Source organism: Magallana gigas, chromosome 6 (genome assembly GCF_963853765.1).
Source record: "Magallana gigas chromosome 6, xbMagGiga1.1, whole genome shotgun sequence".
Lineage (NCBI taxonomy): Eukaryota > Metazoa > Mollusca > Bivalvia > Ostreida > Ostreidae > Magallana > Magallana gigas.
This window is the reverse complement of record NC_088858.1, coordinates 24,370,774-24,398,510: the sequence shown is the minus strand read 5'-3', so window position 1 is coordinate 24,398,510 and position 27,737 is coordinate 24,370,774. Positions and strand designations below refer to the sequence as shown.

The window sequence follows — 27,737 nt, the reverse complement described above, 5'->3', positions numbered from 1 at the left end:
GAGTTTCAAAATGTTGTTACTTTTAAAGTATAAAATTATTATTAATAAAGATTTGTTTGCACTTTAAGCTTAACAATACTCGCATTGATATTGTATCGATTTATTCATTGTTTGTATAAGTAAGATATTGGTGCAACGCTTTTTTCAAATTTTGCTAATTTGTTGGAGCTTTTTTGGGGGGCAATTTTTTAACGTTCGTGCAATTGTGTTAATTCTCTTTGATTACACCTACATGACAAAGGAAAAAAACCCATAATTTCTGTGTGTTTTATTTTATTGAAATCACAAAAATATATATCGCAGGAAAATATATAAGCGTTAAAATTTCATTAAATACATGCTATTTTCATATTTCACAAGGGCATAAAAGCTGATACATCCCGCAGCGTGGAGGCTGCAGAGTCTATAGTGTGTATAACCACACTGAAATGTTTCTTTACAATCTCCCATCGTCTCTCTTCATCCGCACTCCCTTCGATTTCAAACATTCCATCTATAAGACCCGGGAAGATGGCATCGGCGTATGCATTTGTGCTGCTATCTGCGAATACGATGTTTCTGGAAGAAAACACTAAAATCATTATCAAGGCACCTACATGTACATGTTTAGTTGCCTTTATTCTCTCTTTTTCAGGTGGATGGGTGGGGGTTTGTCAAAAAATTCTCCACCATACCGGTATCTACCTTAATATGTTAATGATTTCTTTAGCCATAAATATCATCTAGTGAAGAACAATTCAAAATATTCTTAATTTAAAATTTTAAATATTTCTGTATCTTTATATGGTGTTCTTTTTCTCATGGAGATTGAAATCGTCTAAAAATGGTCATCCAGTCCTGTGTAATTTCCATGAATAATTAATAAATAAGACTATGTGCATGTCTTTATAACAAAGTTATTAGGAACATGGTGGGACTTGAGCGGGTTATAAACAGTGCAAACCTAGCTAAAGGTCGGCCCGGTAGACCTTCGGGATCAATGAACGCCCGCTCCATTAACGTAAGTTGGTCATTAAGGCTTCTAATGGCGAATGGACTAGAATTAATAAAGATTAATGAGGATTATTTTCATTGCAATAAATAAATGATTATTCTTTTTCATTCTTATTAATCTTTCATAACCAAAAAAAGAAAAATTAATGAATGCATTTGCCATACTTCTTTTTATCTACGTGTTTTGCTCTTTCCTGAAAGTCAGCAGCATCTGCGGCAAAGACGCTTATGGCTTTATACAGCAGTTCTGTGGAGTAACAAATTAAAGTTTATTAACGTCTGATTCAAAACTTGAGCAATCAATTTTGTCACATTTAGGCCTTTGAAATAAAAATCATTAATTTCTACAATAACGTAGAGCAAAGAACCGTTATTCTATCCATGTGATGAATTCAAAGAATCACTTTTTATATGGACAATAAAAAATGATCGGGATATTATCGATATCAGACAAATCAGAATGATTGATATTCAAAATACATGCAAGCTTTTGCTAACCCTCGTCAAAACATTGATATTGCGTGGTATTTGTTAGAATCCACATAAAAGAAAATCAATACTTTTAAATATTTATTTTTCACTTAAAAAGTAGATTTTCTTAACCTATAGCTAAGTCAAGAAGACTCATTTGAGTAATTATCCAAAAGAGCAACGGCGTCCTTATTCTGAACAAACTTTAAGTCAAATTTGATTTTTAAACTATGAAATTACCCAATTCAATGCCATTTTTCTTCATCAATATTCCAAAATCGTTTTCAAGGTTATCCACGCCATCTTTAAGTGTTTTGGCATAATCCTCGACTTGGAAAGGAATTATCAGAGAGTCTGCTAAGTTTCTTGCCACTTCCGCCCAAACCTGTCCCGATGCGCGATGACACTATAAAGTTTACCAAACAATACAATCTGATATATATACATTTACTAAGAAGTCAATTGTTGAGTAAGTGGTATAACGTTAGTGTGAGTGGGACATTTTACAACGTATTCAAAGAAATAAACTATAAAGACACCTTGAATCCCCTGTCCATGAACTCGTCCACAGCTTTAAAAGTTTCGTACTTGGAATGATAGAGTGGGTAAGATGGTAGCTTTAATTCATTCTGAAAAGAAATGTGCATTTTCTGAAACTTTCAAACATGTTAATAGCATCAAATTTTAAATGAGCACAATCAAGTTCAGTCATGAGACTTTAGGTAGATAACATGTACATATACTTTTATCATCTTACCCTGTTATAAGTGTACCGGAAGTCGGCAACGGGTATACCTGCTCGCTGAATAAAGGAGGCATAGTCACTTAAAAGGCCCAAACGGAAATCTCTAATGCCATTGAAAAATAAGAAAAATTCTTTCATACTAGTATCACGTGGTTTAAAATTGATTTTTTTTCTTAAATCACAAGACACACCAATATCTATTGAAAGGTTTAGGAGGCTGGTCAACAAATATAACATCAGATACACCTTAAACTTCAAATATGACTTTTTGTGCTGCCCCAAGGTATTATTCCGAAACGAAATATCAAAATATTTTAGCTTTCAAATTTGAACATTATTTTATAGCTTTATGCAAAGCTCTCTGTCTAAAGGAGGTACATATACCCTTAAATGGCTACAATCATTCAGCCCTCTTAATGACAGTCGGTTTTCTATATTTCATCGTTAGACAAAATAATTATAATCGCTCTTGAAGATAACAGCGAATTACAGAATACCGGTAGAGTTTTCAGTATTTTGATAGATTGCTCATTAGGGTATTCAATATTTGGTCAGCAAGGTATCACATCAGGTTTGAATCTAGGTTTTATGGTTACTCAGTTGTATATTGTTATTTTTCATTTAACCCATTCATATTGCAGAAAGAAAGCCTCTAGAACACTCTCTCCTATTGTTATTAATCCATTCACAGTCTTTTGAAAAGAATTATCACCTGGCCAGCACTGGAATCTAGAGTATCAGTTCTGCCCAGATTAACTTAAAAAAATATTTCATAACTGTTATTCAAAAGACATTTCTGAAGAAACAAAAGATGCTAACTTAAATTAATTTTTACTGAATCTAGCAAGCTATTAACAAGAGGCCCAGGGGCCACATCGCTCACCTGAGAAACAATTGCCTTAATTCTGATCAAATTAGCATTACAGTATCAAGTAATTTTGACAACTAAGTACAGTAGATCTTGCTAAAAAAGAAATTGAAAATCTGCCAATTTTTATCCACCTCTTTTTTTTTGGTAAATACCAAGCCCCCTTTTTTGTTGTACCTGTAAGAAGATTTTTCTCTATTCCTATATACCCCCCCCCCCCATTTCGCGGCCCCACTTTTCTCTATGGAATCATGGTTTCATCAAACTTAAATCAGCATAACCTGTGCTTTCACACAAGTACTGAGTTTAGGACCAAAAACTTTCCCAGAATATTTTTAAAGATTTTCTCTATATATTCCTTTGTAAAAATCCAAAATGCCATCACGGCCCCGCCCTACCACTAGGGACTGTGATTTTGCAAACTTGAATTTACACTACTCAAGGTTGCCTCTACACAAGTTTAAGCTTTTCTGGCCAAATAGTCTTTAAAAAGAAGATTTTTAAAGATTTTCTCTATATATTCCTATGTAAAAATTCATCCCCAATAGTTGCCTCACCCTACCCCTGGACTATTATTTAAACAAACTTGAATCTATGCGATCTGGGGGTGCTTCCACTCAAATTTGGGCTTTCCTGGCCTAATAGTTTTTGAGAAGAAGATTCTTAAAATTTTCTCTATATATTCCTATGTAAACATGATCCCCCAATTGTGGCCCCACCCTACCCCCAGGGACTATGATTTGAACAAACTTGAATCTACACTACCTGAGGATGCTTCCATTTTAATTTAAGCTTTTCTGGCCTTTTCTGGCCAGTTTTTGAGAATAAGATTTTTAAAGATTTTCTCTATATATTCCTATGTAAAACTTGCTCCCCCTATTGTGGCCCCTCCCCTACCCCCGGGGACTATTATTTAAACAAACTTGAATCTACACTACCTGAGGATACTTCCATTTTAATTTTAGCTTTTCAGGCCTAAGGGTTTTTGAGAAGAAGATTTTTAAAGATTTTCTCTATTTATTCCTATGTAAAACATGATCCCCCTATTGTGGCCCCACCCTACCCCGGGGGACCATGATTTGAACAAACTTGAATCTGCACTACCTGAGGATACATCCATTTTAATTTGAGCTTTTCTTGCATGCCTAATAGTTTATGAAAAGAAGATTTTAAAAGATTTTCTCTATATATTCCTATGTAAAATTTGATCCCCATACTGTGGCCCCACCCTACCCCGGGGGACCATGATTTTAACAAACCTAGAAAACTGACCAGTCAGAAAGGGCCCCGCTATGACAATTAATATAGAGAAGTGAAAAAAACTTTGAATTCCATCCTCTTTATATCAACATTGAATCTTCTTTAAAATTTCAAGATAATTCCTGAATGTCCAAAAACTCTAAATAGTAACCTTGTATCTGCATAAAACAGGGATAACCTCATGTCTTAAAAAAAACTAAATTAAATGTGTATTTAAGAAAGATTTAAACAGGTTAGTTTTATAAAATGCAAGCCTTCAGTGAATGCAAATACATTGTATCACCCAGGGTTGACCTCAACTTCAAAACAAACATCAGTTGCAGACAAAGGTGTTCATTAATCTTCATATGACAGATAGAGATAAGCCTCTAAATTTTCTTCAGCAGGCAAGAAAATTAATCCTTAATTGTTCTGCTCTCTCATCCTTCTCTTCTAAATTTACAAAAGATTTTTTGATGTAGAAATGACAGAATAGGGTTATTATTTGATCACCTGTTAAAATTAACAGCATTAAGGCAGAAAAAAAATAAAATGAATAATTAAAAATAAAATAGTGAAAAGGATATCTTAATATATATCTTGATTTTAGAATTCAATAAAATTATCATAAATCATTGAGTACGGTATATTTTAACCAAAATAAAGTATGAATATTATATTTTAAATCCACATTTCAAAGAATGTACACAATACTACACATCATTCAAAATTGACCTTAACTTCAAAACAAAGTTCATTTGCAGACACAGGCAGTGCAGTAATTAATCTCAATGTGACAGATAAGGATAAAGCTTAGGATTGTCTTCCTGTGGAAGGTTAATTAATCTCAAAGGACAAATATTGCACAGCCTTCCAAGTATACGATGGTAACATTCTCAGAAGTTATCTCTCTTTGCCCATTCATTCTTATGCATAGTTAAGGAATCTACCCCACCACCCCAGCTCCAAACCAGAAGACATAGAGAACCAAACTTAGCATCAAAATATATATTTCTGCCTACTGAACTACCATACCAAATTTGAACTTGATTGGGCAACAATAAAAAACAGTTAATAGAAAAAAACAGAAAATTTGTGGACGGAAGAGTGACAGACGGACAGACAGAAGGACGGACGGACAGAGTGATTACTATAAGACACCCGCAAATCCTTGCGGGGCCCTAATTAAATCTACACTACCTGAGGATGCTTCCATATTTAATTTAAGCTTTTCTTGCCTAATACCGGTAGTTTATGAGAAGAAGATTTTAAAAGATTTTCTCTATTTATTCCTATATAAAACTTGATCTTCCAATTCTGGCCCCACCCTACCCCCAGGGACTATGATTTGAACAAACTTGAATCTACACTACCAGAGGATGCTTCCATTTTAATTTGAGCTTTTCTGGCCTGATAGTTTTTGAGAAGAAGATTTTTAAAGATTTTCTCTATATATATTCTTATGTAAAACTTGATCATCCAATTGTGGCCCCACCCTACCCCCAGGGACTATGATTTGAACAAACTTGAATCTACACTACCTGAGGATGCTTCCATTTTAATTTGAGCTATTCTGGCTAAATAGTTTTTGAGAAGAAGATTTTTAAAGATTTTCTCTATATATTCCTATGTAAAACATGATCCCCCTATTGTGGCCCCACCCTACCCCCGTGGACCATGATTTGAACAAACTTGAATCTACACTACCTGAGGATGCTTCCACTCAAATTTGAGCTTTTCTGGCCTAATAGTTTTTGAGAAGAAGATTTTAAAAGATTTTCTCTATATATTCCTATGTAAAACTTGATCCCCCTATTGTGGCCCCACCCTACCCACAAAGACCATCATTTGAACAAACTTGTATATACACTGCCTAAGGATGCTTCCATTTTAATTTGAGCTTTCCTGGCCTGATAGTTTTTTGAAGATTTTCTCTATATATTCCTAAGTAAAACTTGATCTTCCAATTGTCGCCCCATTTGAGCTTTTGTGGCCTAATATATAGTTTTTGAGAAGAAGATTTTAAAAGATTTTCTCTATATATTCCTATGTAAAACTTGATCTTCCAATTGTGGCCCCACCCTACCCCCAGGGACTATGATTTGAACAAACTTGAATCTACACTTCCTGAGGATGCTTCCATTTTGATTTAAGCTTTTCTGGCCTGATAGTTTTTAAAGATTTTCTCTATATATTCCTATGTAAAACTTGATCCCCCAATTGTGGCCCCTCCCTACCCCCGGGGACCATGATTTGAACAAACTTGAATCTACACTACCTGAGGATGCCTCCACACAAGTTTAAGCTTTTCAGGCCTAATAGTTTTTGAGAAGAAGATTTTTGAAAAATACCAACAAATTTTCAATAATTCTCTATTATCTCCCCTTTAAAGAGGGCGTTGTCCTTAATTTGAACAAACTTGAATCCCCATCACCTAGTGGTGCTTTGTGCCAAATATGGTTGAAATCTGCCCAGTGGTTCTTGAGAAGAAGATGAAAATGTGAAAAGTTTACAACGACGACGACAACGACGACGACAACGACAGACAACGGACAAATTGTGATCAGAAAAGCTCACTTGAGTCTTTGGCTCAGGTGAGCTAAAAACTCTACCGTATTCTAGTAAATACTTATTTCTCACTGCAAAATCTTTCATCCCATAGGTTTTTTTTATATCAATTATCAACAAAAACGTTTATAAACATTATTAAAGAATCATTCCCTATTAACAATGCATTCTTTCGCGTTGAAACATTTATTGTAAATAAAAACTGTTCACCCTCAAAAACAACATTCAACTTCTCAAAATTTTGATTTGGAGCAAAAATTTAAAATACTTAACAATAATTCTTGAACATTGACATTCATTTCTATATCTAAAAATGTGTTTGACTTCAAATTAAGTTATTAAAAACTGCGTCAAAATCAAATTATTTTTATACTTTTGTTGTGGTAATTTCCTAAGAATGGAGGATATATATGTTCGCATACCGTATATCCGGGTTTTTTCGCGTGTCAAAAAATTTGCAAAAAAATGGGGAAAATATGTAGGATTTTTAATTTGCGTCAGTCATTTTTCGCAATTTTAAAAAGTGTCTTATAGAAAATAATAAAAGGATATAATTTCTGCGTATTAAATTTTGCGAATTTAAAGAGATCGGGAAAAATGCAGAAAATGTTATCATCGCGAAAATTACCGGATATACGGTATATATTTTAGATGATCTGAAACAAAATCTACCTTGGTCGAGATTTATCAGCGTTCGGAAAAGCGTACATCCACTTGTCATAAACAGTTTTAAACCTTGTATCGGTCTCCTCGGGGTTTGGTACCTTTTTTGCTGCAGCATATGTAACTGATCGCATTAAAGGTGTTGCCCTCAGGCGCATGGAATAGTTTCCTGTTTGAAAAAAAAGAAAGATTGCACACCTTTAAACCAATTGGTTGTACAATTCGTAAATGTTTTCAACCTGAGACACAGGCATACTTATCATTTTTATTTAATAGTTTGTATGATTGAAATTTAATCTTTCCATAAACTGCAAATAATAAATTAAAAGAAAAAATATCTTAAATATTAAAAGCTTTCTAGCAGTGACTTCAGTCTGATTAAAATCAGATTTTTCCGCGCGACATCGAATTTGTCGGAACGGATCAAAGATCTGATTTTGATCAGATTGGCAGTCACTTTTGCGCACAGACTTTCAAATCGTGTGTGTGTGAGTGTGTGTGTGTGTGTATATATATATATATATATATATATATATATATATATATATATATATATATATATATATATATATATATATATATATATATATATATATATATATATATATATATATGTGTGTGTGTGTGTGTTATTCCACAGTATAGTATATGCAAGTTATATATGCATTATAACTTGCATATGCAGTTATAAATGGATAATAATCCATAGACTGTTATTAACTAAAATGCTTACAGGAATAAACAAAGTAAATTTTGATAAACCATACCTTCACTTGCGATATCCAAATTAAGGTATGCTACTGATCGACTCCCAAGATTTTTAATGTATTGCTGTAATGAAAGATTTTGTCTTATGTTATTATTCAAAATAAAATACAAAATTAACCACATCCCAGAATATTACGATTTATTAGAAAACAATTTAAAGGTCAGGATAATAGTATCTTCGTAATCGTTCATGATATAACCTCTAAAAATAGTTTTAAATCAAAGTACTGAAGTACTGTCGGTAGTTGATTTTATTGATTATTATCTAATATTCAACGATAATATGTAATTTTGCATGGCAAGTAGTTTCTTTACTCTATTTGAATAATTACGGCATTTCTTCGCACATTTTTTTAAAAATATTATTTATCGGGCTTTTCTGACAATAATTCCAATCTTTAGACGGAAAACCCCATGTGAATTATGTTGTGTAACATTTGAAGATAGAAAAGACACCATCAAACTTTACGATGCTTTATGCATCAATAATCAATAATCCAAATATTTCTGGAAAATTGTATCCTCGCAATATTGATTTCTGTGGCGTAAGGATACACACGACTACAAAATATATCAAAATTGTTCATACCATTTAAAATCTGACTATTTTCAAGGTATTTATAAATCGGTTCCTCGAAAACAATACTTCTGAATTTAATACATCGAATTTATCGATTATTTTCAAGTAGGCCTAGTGAATCTTGTCAGCGGTGATTTGGGCCAAACACTGTTCCAAAAACTGTTTCACTTCCGGCTTGCTAGAGTAACTGCATTGGAGAGCTGATTAAAGCCAACTCCTAAAAATGATCTCAATTTGATTTACATAAATATATTTACATTCTACTGTATTTTTCCATTAAATTCTGTGATCTTCAAATGCCTCTAAATGCAACAAGTAGTCAAAGGTCAAATTGACGAGTTTTGTTATGACGTCATAAACGGTGAACGCTGTAAAATGCAACGTCATATGCTAACGCGCGTTACTCAATTTGTATGCACACACCGCTGCAGTTATGAGAGTGTATACTTCAAAAAATCATGATTCAATGCTATAATAAAACTATTTATATCTTCCCGCCATTTTGCATAAGAAGAGCGCTTTTCTGAGTTAAAAAAATTATGGCTCATACTCATCATAAACTTTGAAATTCATTTAAGATATAACTCTGAAATTATTTAAGATATATCCCTGAAAATAATTTTGCTTGACAGTCCCTGAAAGGGTATCTAATATACAATCATGGATAGTGTTGAACACCTTCGACAGTTATTTGATTCCCATTGCAAATATCTCGTATCATAATTAACAAAATTCCATGAATTAAATAATGGAGAGAGCAGAATACCTCAACCCACTCTGTAGACCCTATGAGTTTGAATTCTTCTGCACCCCATCCACAAAATATAATGGTTCTTCGAGGACGCCATTTCTCTGCAAAGATTATTCAAATTCTGTCTTAATTTTCAGGACAAAAATATTAATCAATATGACTGTACACGGTATATCAGGAAAAAAAAATATGAATAATTATAAAAATGAATTTTCCTTTACTTTTTTGAACAAGATTCCCCATCACTCGGGACACCTCTTTCATTACGGCTGTTCCACTAGACGGGTCAATGGCGCCGAACACCCAGGCGTCTAAATGGTTTCCAAGCAACACATACCTGTCTAATGACAACCTTCACAAATAAGTAAAAAATGAAAAGTATATATATCAATTAAGAAACCAATTAACTATTGAACCAATTAGACGTATTATTTTAATAGAATCTCTCCCTAAAAGGAAACCTGGCTCAATGCTGCCCCTGATTATTCCGAACACGTTGTGCATCTTCTTCCGGGTATTTTTGGTGGAGATTCTCATTCTTATTTTCCTGAAATTTATTACCAATACGAACAAGCTATAAATTAAAATACTTTTCTACAATTTGTAAGTTACTAAAAATGTCTTCTTTTTTATTCAATCGCGTTTACTTATTATCATTATAAATGGTTGAATCATAAATAATATATTTAAAAAGGGTTCGATGGTCATGGCCATTTGAAGACTTAATGGTTTCCTTTAGAAGGAAAGCTATATATAGAAAAATACCAATATCTAAAAAATAAAATATATGTTTGTTAAATAATACATTTTGTAGTTTATAGCTTAACAATTCATATCTTAAATTTTAAGGTAGATTTAATGGTTAGTTTTGTTGACCATTCCGCCCCTTATGTGATTTGTTTTATAAGCATCATAACAGTTGCAATATTGATAAAGTATTCTTAAAACACATTTAGAGAAGTTGACCGATAAAATAATGCCTGTTTTATATCTTCTTCTTCTTTTAAGCTCAGTAAGTCATGAAGCTAAAAAATGACAGGTGAAAAATGGTTATCGAAAGAAGGAGTGAAACCATATCCATTTGTAAGTATAAATTGTTTGTGCTAAAGACCAAAAAAGATAGGAGAATAAGTCGGCGCAAATGTCCATTTGTTTATCCTAGTATCTCTTTGATATTTTTAAGGCGCCATACTAGTTGTATCAATATCTAAATTGCAGCAAGTTAGTCTGAATTTGATTTAACGGGGTTATTTAATGATATTTAATTAAGGAGTCCGGAAAAACCCCCTTTAAGAATACTCGTACATGTATAAAAATTAATGAATACATTATTACCCCCCTCCCATTCGAAAAACTAGAAACAGTATTCCTCGATCTTCTCATAAGAATGTACTATGTAAAGAACACGATATTGATGGTTGGTTTTATTATCTACTAGTATACTTGGACGGAGCTTAATAGCTAATTTTAAATAAATTAAATCCGGCAATCCTATTAAAAGCTTAGTTGCAAGAAAACAAAATTGGTGTGCATGTTGAAATTGACATAATTCGATGTAGTGAAATAGTGATGGCGTTGCAAAAAGTCAGAAAGTCCCGTCAAAATTACAGGATAATTCTAACCCAAGTCTTACAGAAAGGGAAACTGAGAAAGTGCAGACATTTTTGTGTGCAGACTTAAATGCCGCACTGTTAACTACAAAATTGATATTTTTTAAATTTGTTAATTATACTTTTAAAAGTTCATTTTGTACAACGTTCCTCAAGATATATCCGTTGTAAACAAATTAGAATAAATATGTCATGCTACCATCCAGACTGCTTCAGCGGTCCCCCGAATCTGTACGTTATATTCAGTCCCCCTCTCCAACTCGCCGGAACTTGGTCACCACTCATATAGCTGTAAAATAATTAAAACAATTATAAAGAAAGTTTTGAATAATTTTATTCCAAAATTTGAAAATCAATCTTGAATATTTAAAATAGATGAATTTTCTATTACTTGAATTATTGGGGTTTTTTTTCATAATGAAATTATGTCATTGATCGGATTTGCTTGGTCGATATATGTTCATTACCAGTGAAAAAGATCATTAAACCAATGCAATACATTTGTGACAATAGCACGTGCATTGCTTGCTTACCTCAACAGAATTTTAGCAGCTGCATATCCGATTGGATGGCATGGAATTTTCGGCAGCACTACAGAGTTTGTGCCATTTTCTTTCAGTCTGTATGCAGTTTCTAAAAACAAATACAGTTATTTGTCATTAGTTCACCGCATTCTGTTATACATTGTAATTGTTCAATTGAATTTCAACTAAGCAATTTTCATATATATATTTTTTTTTACAAAATGTTCAACTCAAATTGTAAAGCTGTATGAATGATCAATGGGTAACAATACAACTGTCATAGCAAAGTTTCATAATTCATCGATCGACGCATCAAATTTTTTATATTTTGAATCCCAGCAGGTTTTGAAAATTTGCATTTGATTAAAAAAAAAACCAACACGCCCATGGGGCCTCATCGCTCACCTGAGCAACAATCATATGGCTTTTTATGGGCATTCAAAAATCATTTTGTCATATGACCCCTCGATAGAATAACCAAAAAGAAATACCGTAGTAAAAGGACTATATATGATATGGGCCTAAAATGGCCCCTTAAAATGAACATTGTCATTTTACTGTAATTCTTTGTTTTCTTTATACAGATATATATGTGAGGTTTTTACAAAGTGTTCATTTTGATTCAACTGCCCACAATTTAGAAATATGACATCGTAAAGATAACCTTTTCCCGCCATTTTTGCATTTTTAGCATAAAACAGCTTGTTTTCAAGCAGTTTTTCTTTCTGGAAACATAGAGCGCATACTTAAACAAACAAAATATTTTAATCAGAGATGTATCTAGCCAAGGCTGATAAGTGACAAAAATTTTTTCCTTGTTCAAGAATGCGCTCTATATTTCCCATTCATAAAAAGGTAAGAAAAATGTCAATTTTTGACTGATTTTGATTGAATGATAGAAATAGCGTCACTTCTGACGTCATATACTGCCAGTGAGTGCAAATAAATCAAATAAATTGGTGAAAAATATATTTTACATCAACTCATCTAAAATATAACATAACATTTTATTGTACTAGAAATACTTAAAATAATTATGAATTATGGGGGCCAAATTTAACTCTTATCATATATAGTTCTTTACAATTTTTTTTGCATACTCTTAATCTTTGACATGGTATCTCTATGATATAGCAAGATATGTAACTTTTTTGGTAGGCGTTACCGGTTAACCTCCAGTTCCCTTTATTTAAGTCCCCCCAAACCACTTTATAAAGCGATCAATATATATGAGAGCATATAGGTACATTTTCTCCCTCAGTTAGTTACTAGTTATTGTATTATATTTTTTTAAAATTCCTATATGTGAAAGAAGAAAATTGTACCTCAATGCGCTCAATTCTCAATTCAAAAACATTCAAAAATTTAATTGGTCTTCTCCATTATAAATAATTGTCGTTTACCTGGCGTGAATTCATTTCGTATGGCGTTTCATAACCTTACTCACTTGACTGATGAATAAACTATAAAACTGAATAGTGTTGCCTCATGGTAAATCTAATCAATGTATACACAGACATATCGCTCTATAGTACATAGGCACATCCATTATTTTTTTTATTTATTAAAAAAGAACAAATGGCTACAAATAAATATGCTTTTCCGCTGCAATAATTTTTTAAGAACAACGATAATGCTTTTATCTTCATAATAATAATAATGTGTCCGAGCTATGGCAACTGTTTAAAAGACTTCGTTTTTATTAACTTGTGTTTAAAAAACTATCAGAATTGGTGCAGACTTTATATATATAATTCATCGTATAAGAAGGGTCACCAGAAAGCAGTTACTGCATATTATCCTTTTAGCAAGACATGATTAATTGTAGACTTATAAAGAAGATACAGACCGTGCTTTGAGTCTTGTTTTTGTTTACATGAATTTATATGATTCAACTTAAGATTTTTAAACTAGGTATTTCCTAATAAGCATTTAAAATATAAACAAATTAAAGCATGGCCTCAGCCTTTTGTATGAACATAGCATTGTGCACAAAGCTCTGAATCTTGCTCTTAGATAGGTCAGAAAATTGTATACAATTAAACCAAGGAAAAATGCACTCACGCAAAGAAAGAGCACAATTTATTTTTCATCATAAATATACCGATATATTTCTAGCAGCGAAAATGATCTCCGTTTAGACTGAAAATGCTGAGCATCTTAACAAATCACGTTGCATTATTCTACCATTACGTAGAGATCGTACCGAATTACGAATACAATGAATGGTACAAATGAATTGTAATATATAATTTGTTGTTAGTGCATCAGATTTTGCTCATTTAGCGCAGGTAAACAATTAGCTGTCTGATTTACCGAAGTTTATTTCGATTGGTAGGTAAATATTACAAAATACAGGCGATAGTTCCCCTCAAGTTAAAAGGCATAATTAATGGAAATGAAACTAAAATCAAAACAAGCTAAAACCACCGTCACAAGTGAACATGTCAACGCATCCAATGCGTCCAACAAAAAAAAACTGTTTTTCGATATACAAAATATCGAACCCGAAGTTATATACTGATCGACCCCCATTCTTTCCATTTGTCGTAAATTACTCAAACTTGAAACAAATTTTAAAATTAGCCTATGATTTTTTCAATTTATATTTTCGTTTTCAATAGGATAATTTAGACTAAATTACGTTGAATTTGTCTTAGTAGTTCTTGAGAAGAAGATTTTTTTTAATGCACCCCCTTTTCTACAGTTTCAAGATTTTCACCACTTTGAATAAAGATCAGCCTTTCATTTCTGCAACTTATATTTGCCTTACCATAAGGATAATTTGTGCCAAATTTGATTGAAATTGGCAGGTGGTATTAGAGAAGAGGTTTAGAATGTAAAAGTTCACGGACGGACAGAGAGACGACAGACAAAATGTGATCAGAAAAGCTCACTCGAGCTTTCAGCTCAGGTGAGCTAAAAAGTATTCCAAAAATTGAACTCATATTGTGGTATCCATTGATGTTTCTACATGTATGTTTAACCTGTAGCTGGGTAGCCAGGTGTCAGGGGGTCCCCTATATATCCACGAAATATGGTGCCTCTTTGCGTTCCGGACTCAGGAAGAAACCAACCATGTGGGTAAACTTGCGTCGCTTCGCCATTGTTTGCATAATCCTCGGGATCGGAATACAAAATAATTCCTTTTGCACCAAGAATTTCTGCTTGGTATGCCTTGTTGTAAAGTTAAATCAAAATCATCAAATGCAGACTCACAAGCACAAGTTTATGTTTGCTTTCGAAAAACAAATATCGGGTCACATAAAACATATATCTTGTAACGTCTGTATCAATTTTTGTATATAAATTGTGAACTCTCTGCCTTAATTTTAATTGTAAAGACTCGATCGTACTTATATTAAAATTTCTATAAACAGCTAGAAATTCATTAGATAACCATTTTGAACAATATGGTCTGAAGAGAAATTGTTCAATATTCTATCTAATAATTATTCTAAATATTCAATCAAACAGGCTGGCGCCCTTTTATTTACAATTGTATGCATGAAAACTATTTGGTTCAAGTGGTTTTGCAATTTAGCTATTAAGTTAACATTGTGGAAGGTCTGTAGAATTCTGGATGCTGAGTATTATACATTATTCGTGATTTTTATGAACAATGCTCATTAATGTTAATTTGAAGGGAAAAACGTCAGAAAATGCATCTCCTAAGTGAAATATGAACTTGGTGTTAAAATATAAATATAAATATATAATGAAAATTTCAAAAGTGATCTGCGTTCTAGAACCTTTTTAAAATCATATCCTACTTTGATTTATGTTTAAACATGAAAATCTATTGAGATAAATGTTTTTGAAACAAAACGATGGTATTCAGAACAAAGTTATCGTTCGTGTTCAATCACTCTACACGTCGTTGAAAATATCAACATTGGGTTGCTTAATAAAATCATAACCATGGTTGATGCTTTTGGTGTGCAATACCATGCTTTTTAAAAATAAATGGGTGTCTGTTTTGTATTTAAACTTAGTATATTTTATTTTCAAGGAATATTCTGCATAAAGTAGTATAGTCTGTTTCACTAATGATGCTTTTACTATGTCAGACGCGAATCGAAAATTAATCCTTTGGGGGTCGCTACTAAGCATGTTAATTGTTGCATAAGCAGAAAGAAACTATATTTTCTTTTGACACATTTATTTCTAGAACTCATTTTATCCACCAATTAATGAAGATGAAGTTTAAAATCGGTAAACGTTTAGATTTTCTATTTGACTACAAGTACCTAGATTTTGAGAAATAGTCTATGAAAACGAGGCACGATTTTTACTGCGAAACTGAAACTTAATTTAAATAACATTAACATTAGCAGGGGTATAATATAGTACATGCTCACAATTCTTTGATATATAATCAAAGCTCAGATCATTGTAAAGATATAAAATTTAAAAAAAAAACTGACCATATTTGTTATCATTCCCTTTTGAAACATTTTGCCTAACTATACTTGACATTGAAATCTCATGGAATGTTCAAACTCAAATTTTCATTGCAAGTCTCATTTTTAGCCGGGCTCTGCTGAAAGCAGAGTCCTGGCTATAGGCAGGCAAATCGCCAATGTTTCTGTAAATAGCACAAATAAACAAAAAACCAAACAGCGTCAAGGTAAAGCTTCCGCTATACCAAATAGTTACACAAAGAGCCACGTTTTGTCAAAAGTGTTGGCATTTTGTTTCTTTTTTTTAAATTTCGAATTAATTGTCTTTCTTTTTTAGTTTTCTTATTAATAACGTGTTTTAAAAACATTACTATGCATTTTGGACACATATAATGCGCATGAATTTCCATGAACTACTTTGCTGCACGATGAAGAAACGGGGATTGAATATATAATGCCTATTGCAAAATTCAAGGCAGCAACTGTTAAACTGTTTAACTTCAACTAGACGGACATGTTTTTTGTTTATAGCCGCTCACAAAATTTGGTCGCTCTCTGATGCTTTGCCGACATTAAAAGCATGAGAGAGAGAGAGAGAGATAGAGAGAGAGAGAGATTGAGATTTTCAGTCTTTACAACACAATATGCATAAAGACACACCAAAAGAGCCCGGCTTTCAGTACTTTGATTATGAAATTAGAGTCAAGAACACAGAATAAAGAGAATATGACCTCAAGTTATAAATTCTGTGGTGGGTAAACTGTTATAGTATTCTTTACTGCGAATGCAGAACTGGAACAGCGGTAATCTCACACGTTACCAATTACCCTTGCAATGTGCTTGTACGATCTCTGTTGTTAATAAAGTACAACTATCCCCAGCACTCACCTTGTCGCCCCTAAAGTTCTTGCCGTAACGAGCCAGAACGATTTTGCCAGTGATGTTAATGTCTGTGTTCTGAGCCAGCCATCTGAAGTCTTCCACACGTCCGTAATTAACATACACCAAGTCTGTCTGTAGAGTTAATTCATAAAAAAATAATAATAAAGAAAACTTTTATTGTGAGGCGATTTGACGATATTATAATAAAATGTGCATTGATGTTGTTGAGTTCATAAAACCTACATGCTACATGACCAAGCCACCAGCCTAATAATTGAAACGAGTCATGAGTGTTAATATTTGAAACACAAATTACACGTTCATTATTCAATAACACATCCTTTACTCGTGTTATAGCATTTGTATGGTGGCATAGATCTGCCACCACTTGTCAGATAATTATGTGGACTTGTCAGATGATTATGTCGACTTGTCAGATGATTATGTCGACTTGTCAGATATTTATGTCAACTTGTCAGATCGTTATGTTGACATGTCAGAAAATAACCATATTGACTAGAAACTCAATATTTTGATGTTAAAGCTTGTTAGTGCCAATAACTGCCATTTACTTGGCATCATAATATCTGACAGGTCGACATAAAGATCTGACAAGTTAACATAATTATTTGACAAGTCGACATAAAGATCTGAAAAGTTAACATAATTATCTGACAGAAAAAATATTATGGCCACTAGTTTAAAGAAAATTATCATTCATATTATAAGTCGACTTGTCAGATATTGATGTTGACTTGTCAGATGTTATGTCGTATTGTCAAATAATTATGTCGACTTGTCAGATTATTATGTCGAATTGTCAAATAATTAAGTCGACTTAAAAGATGCTTATGTCGACTTGTCAGATCCAGATCAGAAAATATCATTTCAACTTGATGGCACAAATTGGGCGTGAAAGATTGTAGTGTTAATTTCTTAAACACGTGGATAGGTGACACGTCGACTTAAAGAACTGACAAGTCCACATAATTATCTGACAAGTCGACATCAAGATCTGACAAGTCAACATAATTATCTGACAAGTGGTGGCAGATCTATGCCACCATACATTTGTTATCAAAATGACCAACTTTGCTAGTTCTATTTAGCAAAAGGAAAATATTTTTCCAACAAGGGTTAGTCTTGGATATAATTATAAAGATGAATGTGATTTTTTTACACTTGCTCAACTTATGGGACCATGGGGTTTTTTGGGGTACATAAATAATACTTTATCAATATGGTCATATAAATATTTTTCCCTTCTTCAAGCCATATTGAATTAGGAAAAATAAAAGTTTTAAAAATAATAATTGGATAAACAAAATAGTATACATCCTTACAGAGCTAACATCCCCCGATGCAGAATAAGCATTGAACGGCGGCACCACGTTCGATTTGTTCTCACTGGGGTCCAAGATCGGTTCGTACAGCGCGGACTTCCATACCACTTGGCCAGCAGAATCGTAGACAAAGATTCGATTCATCTTGCTTTCATCTTTGGTTTCGGGGTAAGACAACAGTACATCATACGGTGTGATGAAGGTTTCATCCAGACCCACCGATCTCCAGAACTCCTGAAGATCTTTGGCTTGTTTGTAGTCTGCATCTGTCCCGGCAAGATGGGGGTGTTCGGTCAACTCCCTGTTTAGAAATTGGGGAAAAATGATCGGGAGAAAATTATCAATTTATATTTTGAATTTCATCAAGGTTGACATGGGTCAAGCCAGGACAAATGTACCTTTCCTTCCAACACAGCGTGGAAATCTGTGACACCTCAAACCATTTTTTTTAAAAAGCGGGGGGGGGGGGGGTTGCTACGCTGAATAAATAAACCGAAATGACAAGAAGAAAGAAAAAATATATAACTCAAACAGAAAAAAACATCCTTTAAACTAGGGGTGCCGTTGGGGACATCCTTGTGCAATATTCTGAGAATGCTTGTTATTTAGCGCAGACGCAATATTAATTAATTCAAGGTCGCTGTACAAGCAATCCTAAAACAATACAATTTTCTAGCGGTGAGAAACAATGTGTGACCTAAAAAATACGACGTTATAGGTGGTAAACAAGACTCTTTATTATGCATGATCGTACTGTGTGTAAAGCGTAATTAGCAGGGTTTTTTGTACATGCATGAATAAATCTTATATGAGAGAATTTGTGAATAACTCAGAGCAAAATAAAACACGCAAACAGTAACAGTTGCTGTAAAATAACTGAACATTCAGCACTGACCTGAGGTACTGTCGGATGTTTTCGCTGTTGATATTGTCCATGATCTCGGCAGATATATATGGGTCTGCATCTTGCACGAATGTTTCGGATATTCCCGTGATCTTATAATCATCGTTGTCCGAGCGTATACCAAACCTCCCTATAAGCAGACCAATGACCAGTCCCACAATCGCCGCCACCACGGCCAACAGCAGAAACTTTCTCCTGTTTTGAGAACGCGGACTCATCTTTTCGCTTCAAGCTGACTACTGCTTATGACAGATGTTGATAAATGTGTGAGAAATGATTATAATATATTCGTATGTTCGTATATGAGGCGATATTTCTGATATATGACCCGGATTTCAGAGTGCAATTCGTTATGACAAATTCCCTATTATTTTCCAAATTGAATCTATCACTTTAGATTTTATTTTCCCCTTTTGAATTCCTATATGTAACCCATTCAATTTTTTTTTTTATTTTTAGCTAGTTTTGTTCGGGAATCCCCTTTTGCGATATATTGAGGTAATTTCTTGTTGTACATTGCTATTGATTCTTTTTAACAAGTATATCTAATATTAACATCATTATACAAGAGGCCCAGAGGCCATATCGCTTACTTTAGTAACATTGGCCATAACTCATCATTAGTCAGCGGTAGCGTTGGAATCAAAGACAGAGTGTTCATTCCATTACAAACTATTGAATCTTAGAGCACAGTGTCAATCTATTTGCCACTATATATGATTAGTAAAATCATTTCCTACCTTATATGTAAAAAAAATACTAAATTATACCGTCTGGTTTTTAGTGGGGGGGGGGGCCATCTCAAAATATTAAAATGCACCAAATTTTGCTATATATGAATGAAGATTGATTAAACGGATTCATTAAAAAAATAAGGAAAATGTCCTCGAGGATAGCAGCATTCTGTGTATAAATTTTCAACGGCGTACACTTTTTACTTTTTCTTTTATTGTATTTCTTATAACGTACTCCTATAATTTAAAGCTTCAAATACTGACCTGAGGTACTGTCGGATGTTTTCGCTGTTGATATTGTCCATGATCTCAGCAGATATATATGGGTCTGCATCTTGCACGAATGTTTCGGATATTCCCGTTATCCTATAATCGTCGTTGTCCGAGCGTATACCAAACCTCCCTATAAGCAGACCAATGACCAGTCCAACAATCGCCGCCACCACGGCCAAAAGCAGGAACCTCCTCGTGTTTTGAGAACGCGGACTCGATCATCTTTTCGCTTCAAGCTGACCACTGCATATGATAGATGTTGATAATTGTGTGAGAAATGATTATTATAATGTATTCCTATGTTCGTAAAACATTTATTCTTGGAATTTGCTACTCCATTGCACTGGAAAATTATTCCTACATATATGTATTTACAAATCTACATATAGCTCAGATTCTTTGCATGGAGGAGGGGGGAGGGGGGGGGGGGTGAAATCACAGTAACGGATCTTATCGAAGCATTCATTTATTCCAGCAATAAATAAGTAAATAGTCCAAAAATTCACTAATTCTATATATATTTCGAATTATAAAGAAGTTTATTTCTAAAAGAAAGAACAGTTTATAATAAAATATAATCGCATATTAAACTCTGTAAATATGTAATTTTGCCTTTAGTATTTTATTTAAAATAGTTAAATTGGCATTATAAAATATGAATTTATGAGTAGAATCAATATATGATGCATAATTTCCAGAATAGAGGAAACCCAAAATGGCTGCCCAAAAACAGAGGATCGAACCTCTTTAGTGATAGTTATTTTAATGTGAGAAACATATAAGGAATAATTAAGGAATCATTCTTTGAGTATTATGAGGTGAAAATTTCGGTCGGGGCGTCCAATCCAATAAAGCCCGAATAATATTCAAAGAATGATTCCTTATTACTTATATTTATATAATTTAAGCCATCGTACGATTAAATATAAAAATATAAATAAGCAAACCCCGCTGGCGCCTCAATTTGGCGTCATTTGTATTATGGGTTTTATAGTACAAAATCGATACGTAGTGTTATCACAGGCAAAGACACTGGAAAATGTAAATATATACATATATTTGCCTCTTAATTAAAGGCGAATTTATGTATGCCTGAAATATCTATGAAAGGATTTTGTACAGTATTATAAAAAAAATTGAAAAAAATTGGTACCAAATGAAAAGTTAAAGTAACGGATGTTAAATGAAACTTCAAACTACATTCCTTTTTATGATGCAAGGTAAGTACCCCGGTATATCTTCAATGGGTATTTCAATATTGCTAAAAATACTGAATTGTTAAGTAATGGTATTTGACAAAAAAAATTGTAAGACATATAAAATTTACTTTTTTTCTCATTTCATTTTATTTATTCCTGCCTTTGGTTTTTCTATCCCGATATCGGCAGTTGTATTTCAGCTGTATAAAGTACCATCGAGAAAAATAAGAAATTCGTGTTAAATAAATCAGGTAAGGTTCAATTTACTGTTTTAAGAATATTCATATACATTTTACGGGAATCCCCTATTGCGACATATTGCGCTAATTTCTAGTTGTAAATTGCATTTAAATTGATCTCTTCTTTCTTTTTAACATGCTTTAATATTATTTAACACCATTAACAAGAGGTCCAGGTGCCATAAAGCTCACCTGAGTAACATTGGCCATAACTCATGATCAGCTAGCGGTAGCGTTTGAAAATCAAAGACAGGGTATTCGTTTAATTATAAACAATGGAATCTCAGTGCAAAACGTCAATCATTTTTTTCAGTCGATAACAAGCCATCAACGATTAACTTCTTTTAAAACAACGTTATGTCAGCTTATTCACTTTAGTTTAATTATCCCCTCGCACAACTTGTCGCGAGGGGGATATAGCATCGATGCTGTGCCTGTGTGTGTATGTATGTATGTGTGTACGTATGTATGTGGGTATGTGTGTGTCCATTGTCAGCTCTTTAGCAAAATTCCAAGAAAACCCTCGCATGAATATTTATCAACTTTTGTACACTGCTTTGGCATGGTTAAAGGACAAACCCCATCGATTTCCAATTCAATTGATTCAATATTTTATAAATAATCGTAAAAAAAGAATGTTAAAAAACCCAGGAATTTTATGTACGACTTGACAATAGACATTTCCGGTAGTTTTATGTACGACTTAAAGTAAATCGCTGCCGTATGCAGTTCAAATCAACAACTTAACTTTTTTTTGCGATTTAAATCAATGTTTACATCTTTTCTCCATTCGGAAGTACTCGGGGTATCTCGCGCAATTTTTCAACGTTATGATCCGGGCTTATTAATAGCTGATGCTATGCAAAATCCCCGTAGACTTTCTATTTTGGTATGTGTATTAAAACCTGAAGCGGTAGAGGGGGCGTTTTAAAACAGATAATCTGGACATTTTTCATATTAGTGGATGAACGTAGTTTGAGAATAAAGGTATTTATGATTATCGAAATATCAACAAAAAGTGGTGGAAGCAAAAACTACGGACAGAGTATAAGAGCGTTTATTTACATCTACAAAGTATTATTCCCTCTATTTCTTACGGAAACCTATTATAGTTAATTCATAGCTCTATAGAAACAGCCAGACTGAAATCTACACGCCCTGTTTATCGATTGGTCGAAATCTACAGCTGCTGGAACTGATAAGAAACTGACAGGACAGATACAGACACGCCCTGTTTATCGATTGGTCCAAACCTACAGCGACCTAGAAAAAATTCCGGACTGCACGAAATAATCATGACGATGTCAGACTCAAAGTCTCACAGGAGGCGATTTGGCTAACATACTTACGTAAATTGACAGTAATTTAGTGAATTTTACCTACTTTTCACAATCAATTTATCAATTAGCTAAAAGACAGATGTTAACGGGCTATGTATTTTTTCTGCAATGTCGCTACCTTTATATCCCGAATGAATCACCAAAGAAAGCATTTTATTGTTTGAATATAAAGGCTATAAAGCGACGATACACAAATACTTCATACAAATCAACTGAATACCAATATGAATATAAATATATGCATTGAATGATTATTTTTGGATGTCGTCGGTCCTATAACACACCAAGGCGGTGCAGACAAATTATGATACCGCGCTAACGTCTTTACATTATTGTGTTAAATTAAATTTACAGATTTACATACGAGTTGTAGATTATTAAGTAATTTAGTTTTGTAATTTTTTTTAATGATAACCCATTTTTATAAACAAGATCAAGAAAAAAAAGTTTTATTAGATTTGCTTACCGATGTTACTCCTAAATTTCAAAATATTTATAACTTTTTTGTTCCTACGTATACTTTCTCTCCATAATGCTAAGGATTTGTCATTTTCCATCTTTAGTCTCTAACTATGGTATGCACGGTGTCTTGATAACTTTGATTTTTACATTAATAAAAATACTATAGTAGCATCAATGAATTAAAGAAATCAGAATTCTTTATTTTTACGTAATTTTAAAATCAAAGAACAAAAAAATGATACTGTGGAACAAGAAAGAATTTTTTCATTGCGACCTAAAACAAGAGGCCCAGGGGCCACATCGCTCACCTGAGCAACAATTGCTTTAATTCTGATCAAATTAGCATTACAGTGTCAAAATATCTTGACAACTAAGTACAGTGGATCTTGCTTAAAAAAAAAAGAAAATCTGCCAATTTTTATCCACCTCTTTTTTGGGGTAAATACCAGGCCCCTTTTGTTGTTGTACCTGTAAGAAGATTTTTCTCTATTCCTAAATCCCCCCCCCCCATTTCGTGGCCCCACTTTTCTCTAGGGAATCATGGTTTCATCAAACATAAATCTGCATAACCTGTGCTTTCGCAGTTTTGAGAAGAAGATTTTTAAAGATTTTCTCTATATATAAAAATTTATCCCCCATTTTGGCCCCGCCCTACCCCCAGGGACCATGATTTGAACAAACTTGAATCTACACTATCTGAGGATGCTTCCACTCAAATTTGAGCATTCCTGGCCTAATAGTTTTTGAGAAGAAGATGTTAAAAGGTTTTCTCTATATATTCCTACATGTATGTAAAAATCCATTCCCCCAATTGTGGCCCCACCCTACCCCCGGGGACCATGATTTGAACAAACTTGAATCTACATTACCTGAGGATGCTTCCATTTTAATTTGAGCTTTCCTGGCCTAATAAGTTTGAGAAGAAGATTTTCAAAGATTTTCTCTATATATTCCTGTATAAATCCATTCCCCCATTGTGGCCCCACCATACCACCACGGACTATGATGTGAACAAACTTGAATCTACACTACCTGAGGATGCTTCCACTTTAATTTGAGCTTTTCAGGCCGAATAGTTTTCGAAAAGAAGACTTTTAAAGATTTTCTCTATATATTCTTATGTAAAACTTGATCCCCCAATTGTGGCCCCACCCTACCCCCGGGGACCATAATTTAAACAAACTTGAATCTACACTATCTGAGGATGCTCCCATTCTAATTTGAGCTTTTCTGGCCTGATAGTTTTTGAGATGAAGATTTTTAAAGATTTTCTCTATATATTCCTATGTAAAACTTGATCCCCCTCTTGTGGCCCCTCCCTACCCCCGGGGACCATGATTTGAACAAACTTGAATCTACACTACCTGAGGATGTCTCCACACAAGTTTAAGCTTTTCAGGCCGAATAGTTTTTGGGAAGAAGATTTTTACAACAACGACGACGACAACGACGATGACAACGATAGACAACGGACAAATTGTGATCAGAAAAGCTCACTTGAGCCTTTGGCTCAGGTGAGCTAAAAAAGATACCTCAAAGAACCTTTTCCCAGTTGTTTTAATCTCTTTAAGTGCCAATTATAACTAAATTTGGTGAAGTGGTTGCAGACCCAGAGATGTTATTTACGCAAAAATTGGTTACGAAAAAACGAACTATGGTAACATGCAAACATTTTTTTCAACCTTCAGATCAGAAGAGCCAGGCGTGATTTTTGTAATCTATTTACTATATAGCAAAACCTTGGATGAAAGATTGATTTAAAATTCATCTTTTTTAGATTTTTATTTTATTCATCCACATACAATTCAAGCTGTTGTACTCCATGCAGCAAACAATATTTAAAATAATATGACGTTCTTCATTCAGAAATTGATCTATAAACACACTAACCTCGACCTAGATTTCGTGGTGACGCATTTCTGTCTCGGTGATCGGGTTTCACAGCGACCTTCTCTTTCCAACTCGTGTGACATCTGCACAAAGCCCGCCAATCGTGACTACTGCAAGGCCTGGTTCCTGCCAGCTCTAATTATATACAGACGCTTACATAGATTTTGGGATCAAACTCTTATTTTAAAAGACCGAAGAATTACTATGAGTCAAAAACTTAGGTGATTAAAAAAATCTTTCGACCAGAAAATGGAAATCTTCTTTTGTACAATTCTTGTTGTTTTTTTTCCCCTTTTTTTAAACGATTTTTCTTAAAACTTAAGTAAAAAAATTTTTATTTCAATATAAAAATTGTATAAATTCGCTGATTTTCCAGTTCAATAATTCGTTCTAAAGTTTTTTTTTTTAAAGTTTGTTCATTCACCTAAAACATGTCCTTGAGGCGGTTTTTCAGATGGAAATAGACATTACCGACACTGGCAGACTTACCGACCTTGAGAGCGCGCCACAAACACACAGAAAATTTGTAATTTTTTTTTTCATTCGTTGACAAATCATAAACTTAAATCAGTATATTTGCTTTCTAACATAACTTTTACTTCGTATCAAAGAATATTCTCTGTTATGGCTTCGGGTATTGTCTTTTTATCTTTGGTTCCAGTACTAATGATTTTTTTTTCTTTTTTTTTATCAATCAATTAGATGATGTGTACTTTAAAAAATCGGGGAAAAGTGCGATTTCTAATTCAATATACATCTTCGCACTCCTCAGGGAAAATCATAGCTTGTTGCAAAGAACCGAGAAAAAAAAAGACAAACTTCCTCTGATGTACTTGATACCTTTTGTTCCTTTTCAAATGTTTCACGGTTTAATCCCGTGGTATAAAGCAAATTAAAGCTTTCTTCTATTTAACATAATTTTCTAATCAGTCATTGTCCAGAAATCAACTTTTAAATGAGATTTAAAAATCTAAAGCTCTCCTCCTCGACAAGAATTGAAAATGATTTCAAAAGAATATCAAATATCGCACTGTCCTTGCTCGATACAAAGAAATTTAAATTTTTTAAACATTACGTGGTAGCGCGATTTGGGTTCTAACAGAATTTATTCCAAATATGAATATATAGAGTACAATATATGGAACTTCACATACATCATATCGAAATTCCTATCATCGGATTTAATAACGTTTATACTTCTTCTTTCGGTAGAATAAATCAAAGTAAATCTCTAGTGCTTAACCCCACTTGTATCTCGTCTTTCTTTTTTTTTTTTAAAGAAAGGTTGGTTTCTATATTTGGAAAACATGGTAGTCCGTATAAAACTCAATCATTGTTTCAAAGATCTTCGCCTTTCAATTTTTTTTTATCATTAACTTCTCTTTTTTCTATAAAGAAGGCTCGGTGATCAGAAACCATTATGATAACTTAGTTATGCAAGTTGTAAATACATTTTTCCCCTAGCCATATATAATTTCTAAATAAACAAAATCCCAGTTATCCGTAATTTAGAATTCTTCGGGGGGGGGGGGGGGGGGGGGGGGGGCTGCTTTTATGCATGTAAAAATTATGAATGAAGTACACAAAAAATAATAATGATAACTGTTTAAATCTGTGGTCCATTGTACCTTAACTAATTTAAAAGGAATGTTATAGTTTCGCCCTTCTTGATATACGTTCACTAAACAGTGTAACATATCTTATCGCGATTTTCACGTGCTCGTAGTGTCCTTTCTGATATATTTCATTTTAATCAAATAAAATATACAATGTTGTATATTTTATTTGATAAAATGAAATATATCAGAAACGACAGTAGCACTAAAAGTATATAAAAAAAAATACAAAAAGACGCAAAAATGTATATCAAGCATGGGAAAGCCTTCAAAGTGTCGTTTAGGAATAACAAAGAGGTCAAAACAGTCTTTTTAAATTAGCATATTATTTTATTCAGACTACTAGTAACTTCCTTAGCGTTAAGTTTAGTTGAGTAAAGAATGCCCTTGACTTCACTTGTTGTAAAGAGGAATTCGGTAAAAGATACTTATTCAAGATTTAATAAATAACGATAAACGTTGATCATTAACTAATTAACCATCTCTATTTTTCACAGCAACCAAATCGAATACTTCTACTTTAAAAATCCCTCTAATAAGTCTTCAAGTAAGTATAGAGTGAATTTAGGTAGATTTTGAAAGATCTTTGTCAAAAAGTTCCGATATTACGGAAAACCGGTTCATATTCCTTTTTAGGTCTATCTTGGATAAAGTCACCAAAACAAAACTATG

At 33.3% G+C, this 27,737-nt stretch overlaps 1 protein-coding gene across 1 annotated transcript; it reads right to left on the bottom strand.

Annotated features, from left to right (window-relative positions):
- Positions 1–256: 256 nt before the first annotated feature.
- On the bottom strand, positions 257–20,515 carry LOC105344132 (N-acetylated-alpha-linked acidic dipeptidase 2). Its single transcript, XM_066087802.1, has 18 exons — positions 20,311–20,515; positions 19,304–19,551; positions 18,409–18,709; positions 17,072–17,197; positions 14,768–14,957; positions 11,790–11,889; positions 11,456–11,545; positions 10,108–10,193; positions 9,868–9,987; positions 9,662–9,747; positions 8,315–8,378; positions 7,557–7,716; positions 2,222–2,312; positions 2,004–2,093; positions 1,705–1,870; positions 1,159–1,240; positions 944–1,036; positions 257–558 (listed from the first exon to the last, which is right to left on the bottom strand). The coding sequence occupies exons 2-18, from the start codon at positions 19,528–19,530 to the stop codon at positions 354–356; spliced, it is 2,277 nt and encodes a 758-aa protein (XP_065943874.1). The 5' UTR covers positions 19,531–19,551; positions 20,311–20,515; the 3' UTR covers positions 257–353.
- Between the last annotated feature and the right edge of the window lie 7,222 nt (positions 20,516–27,737).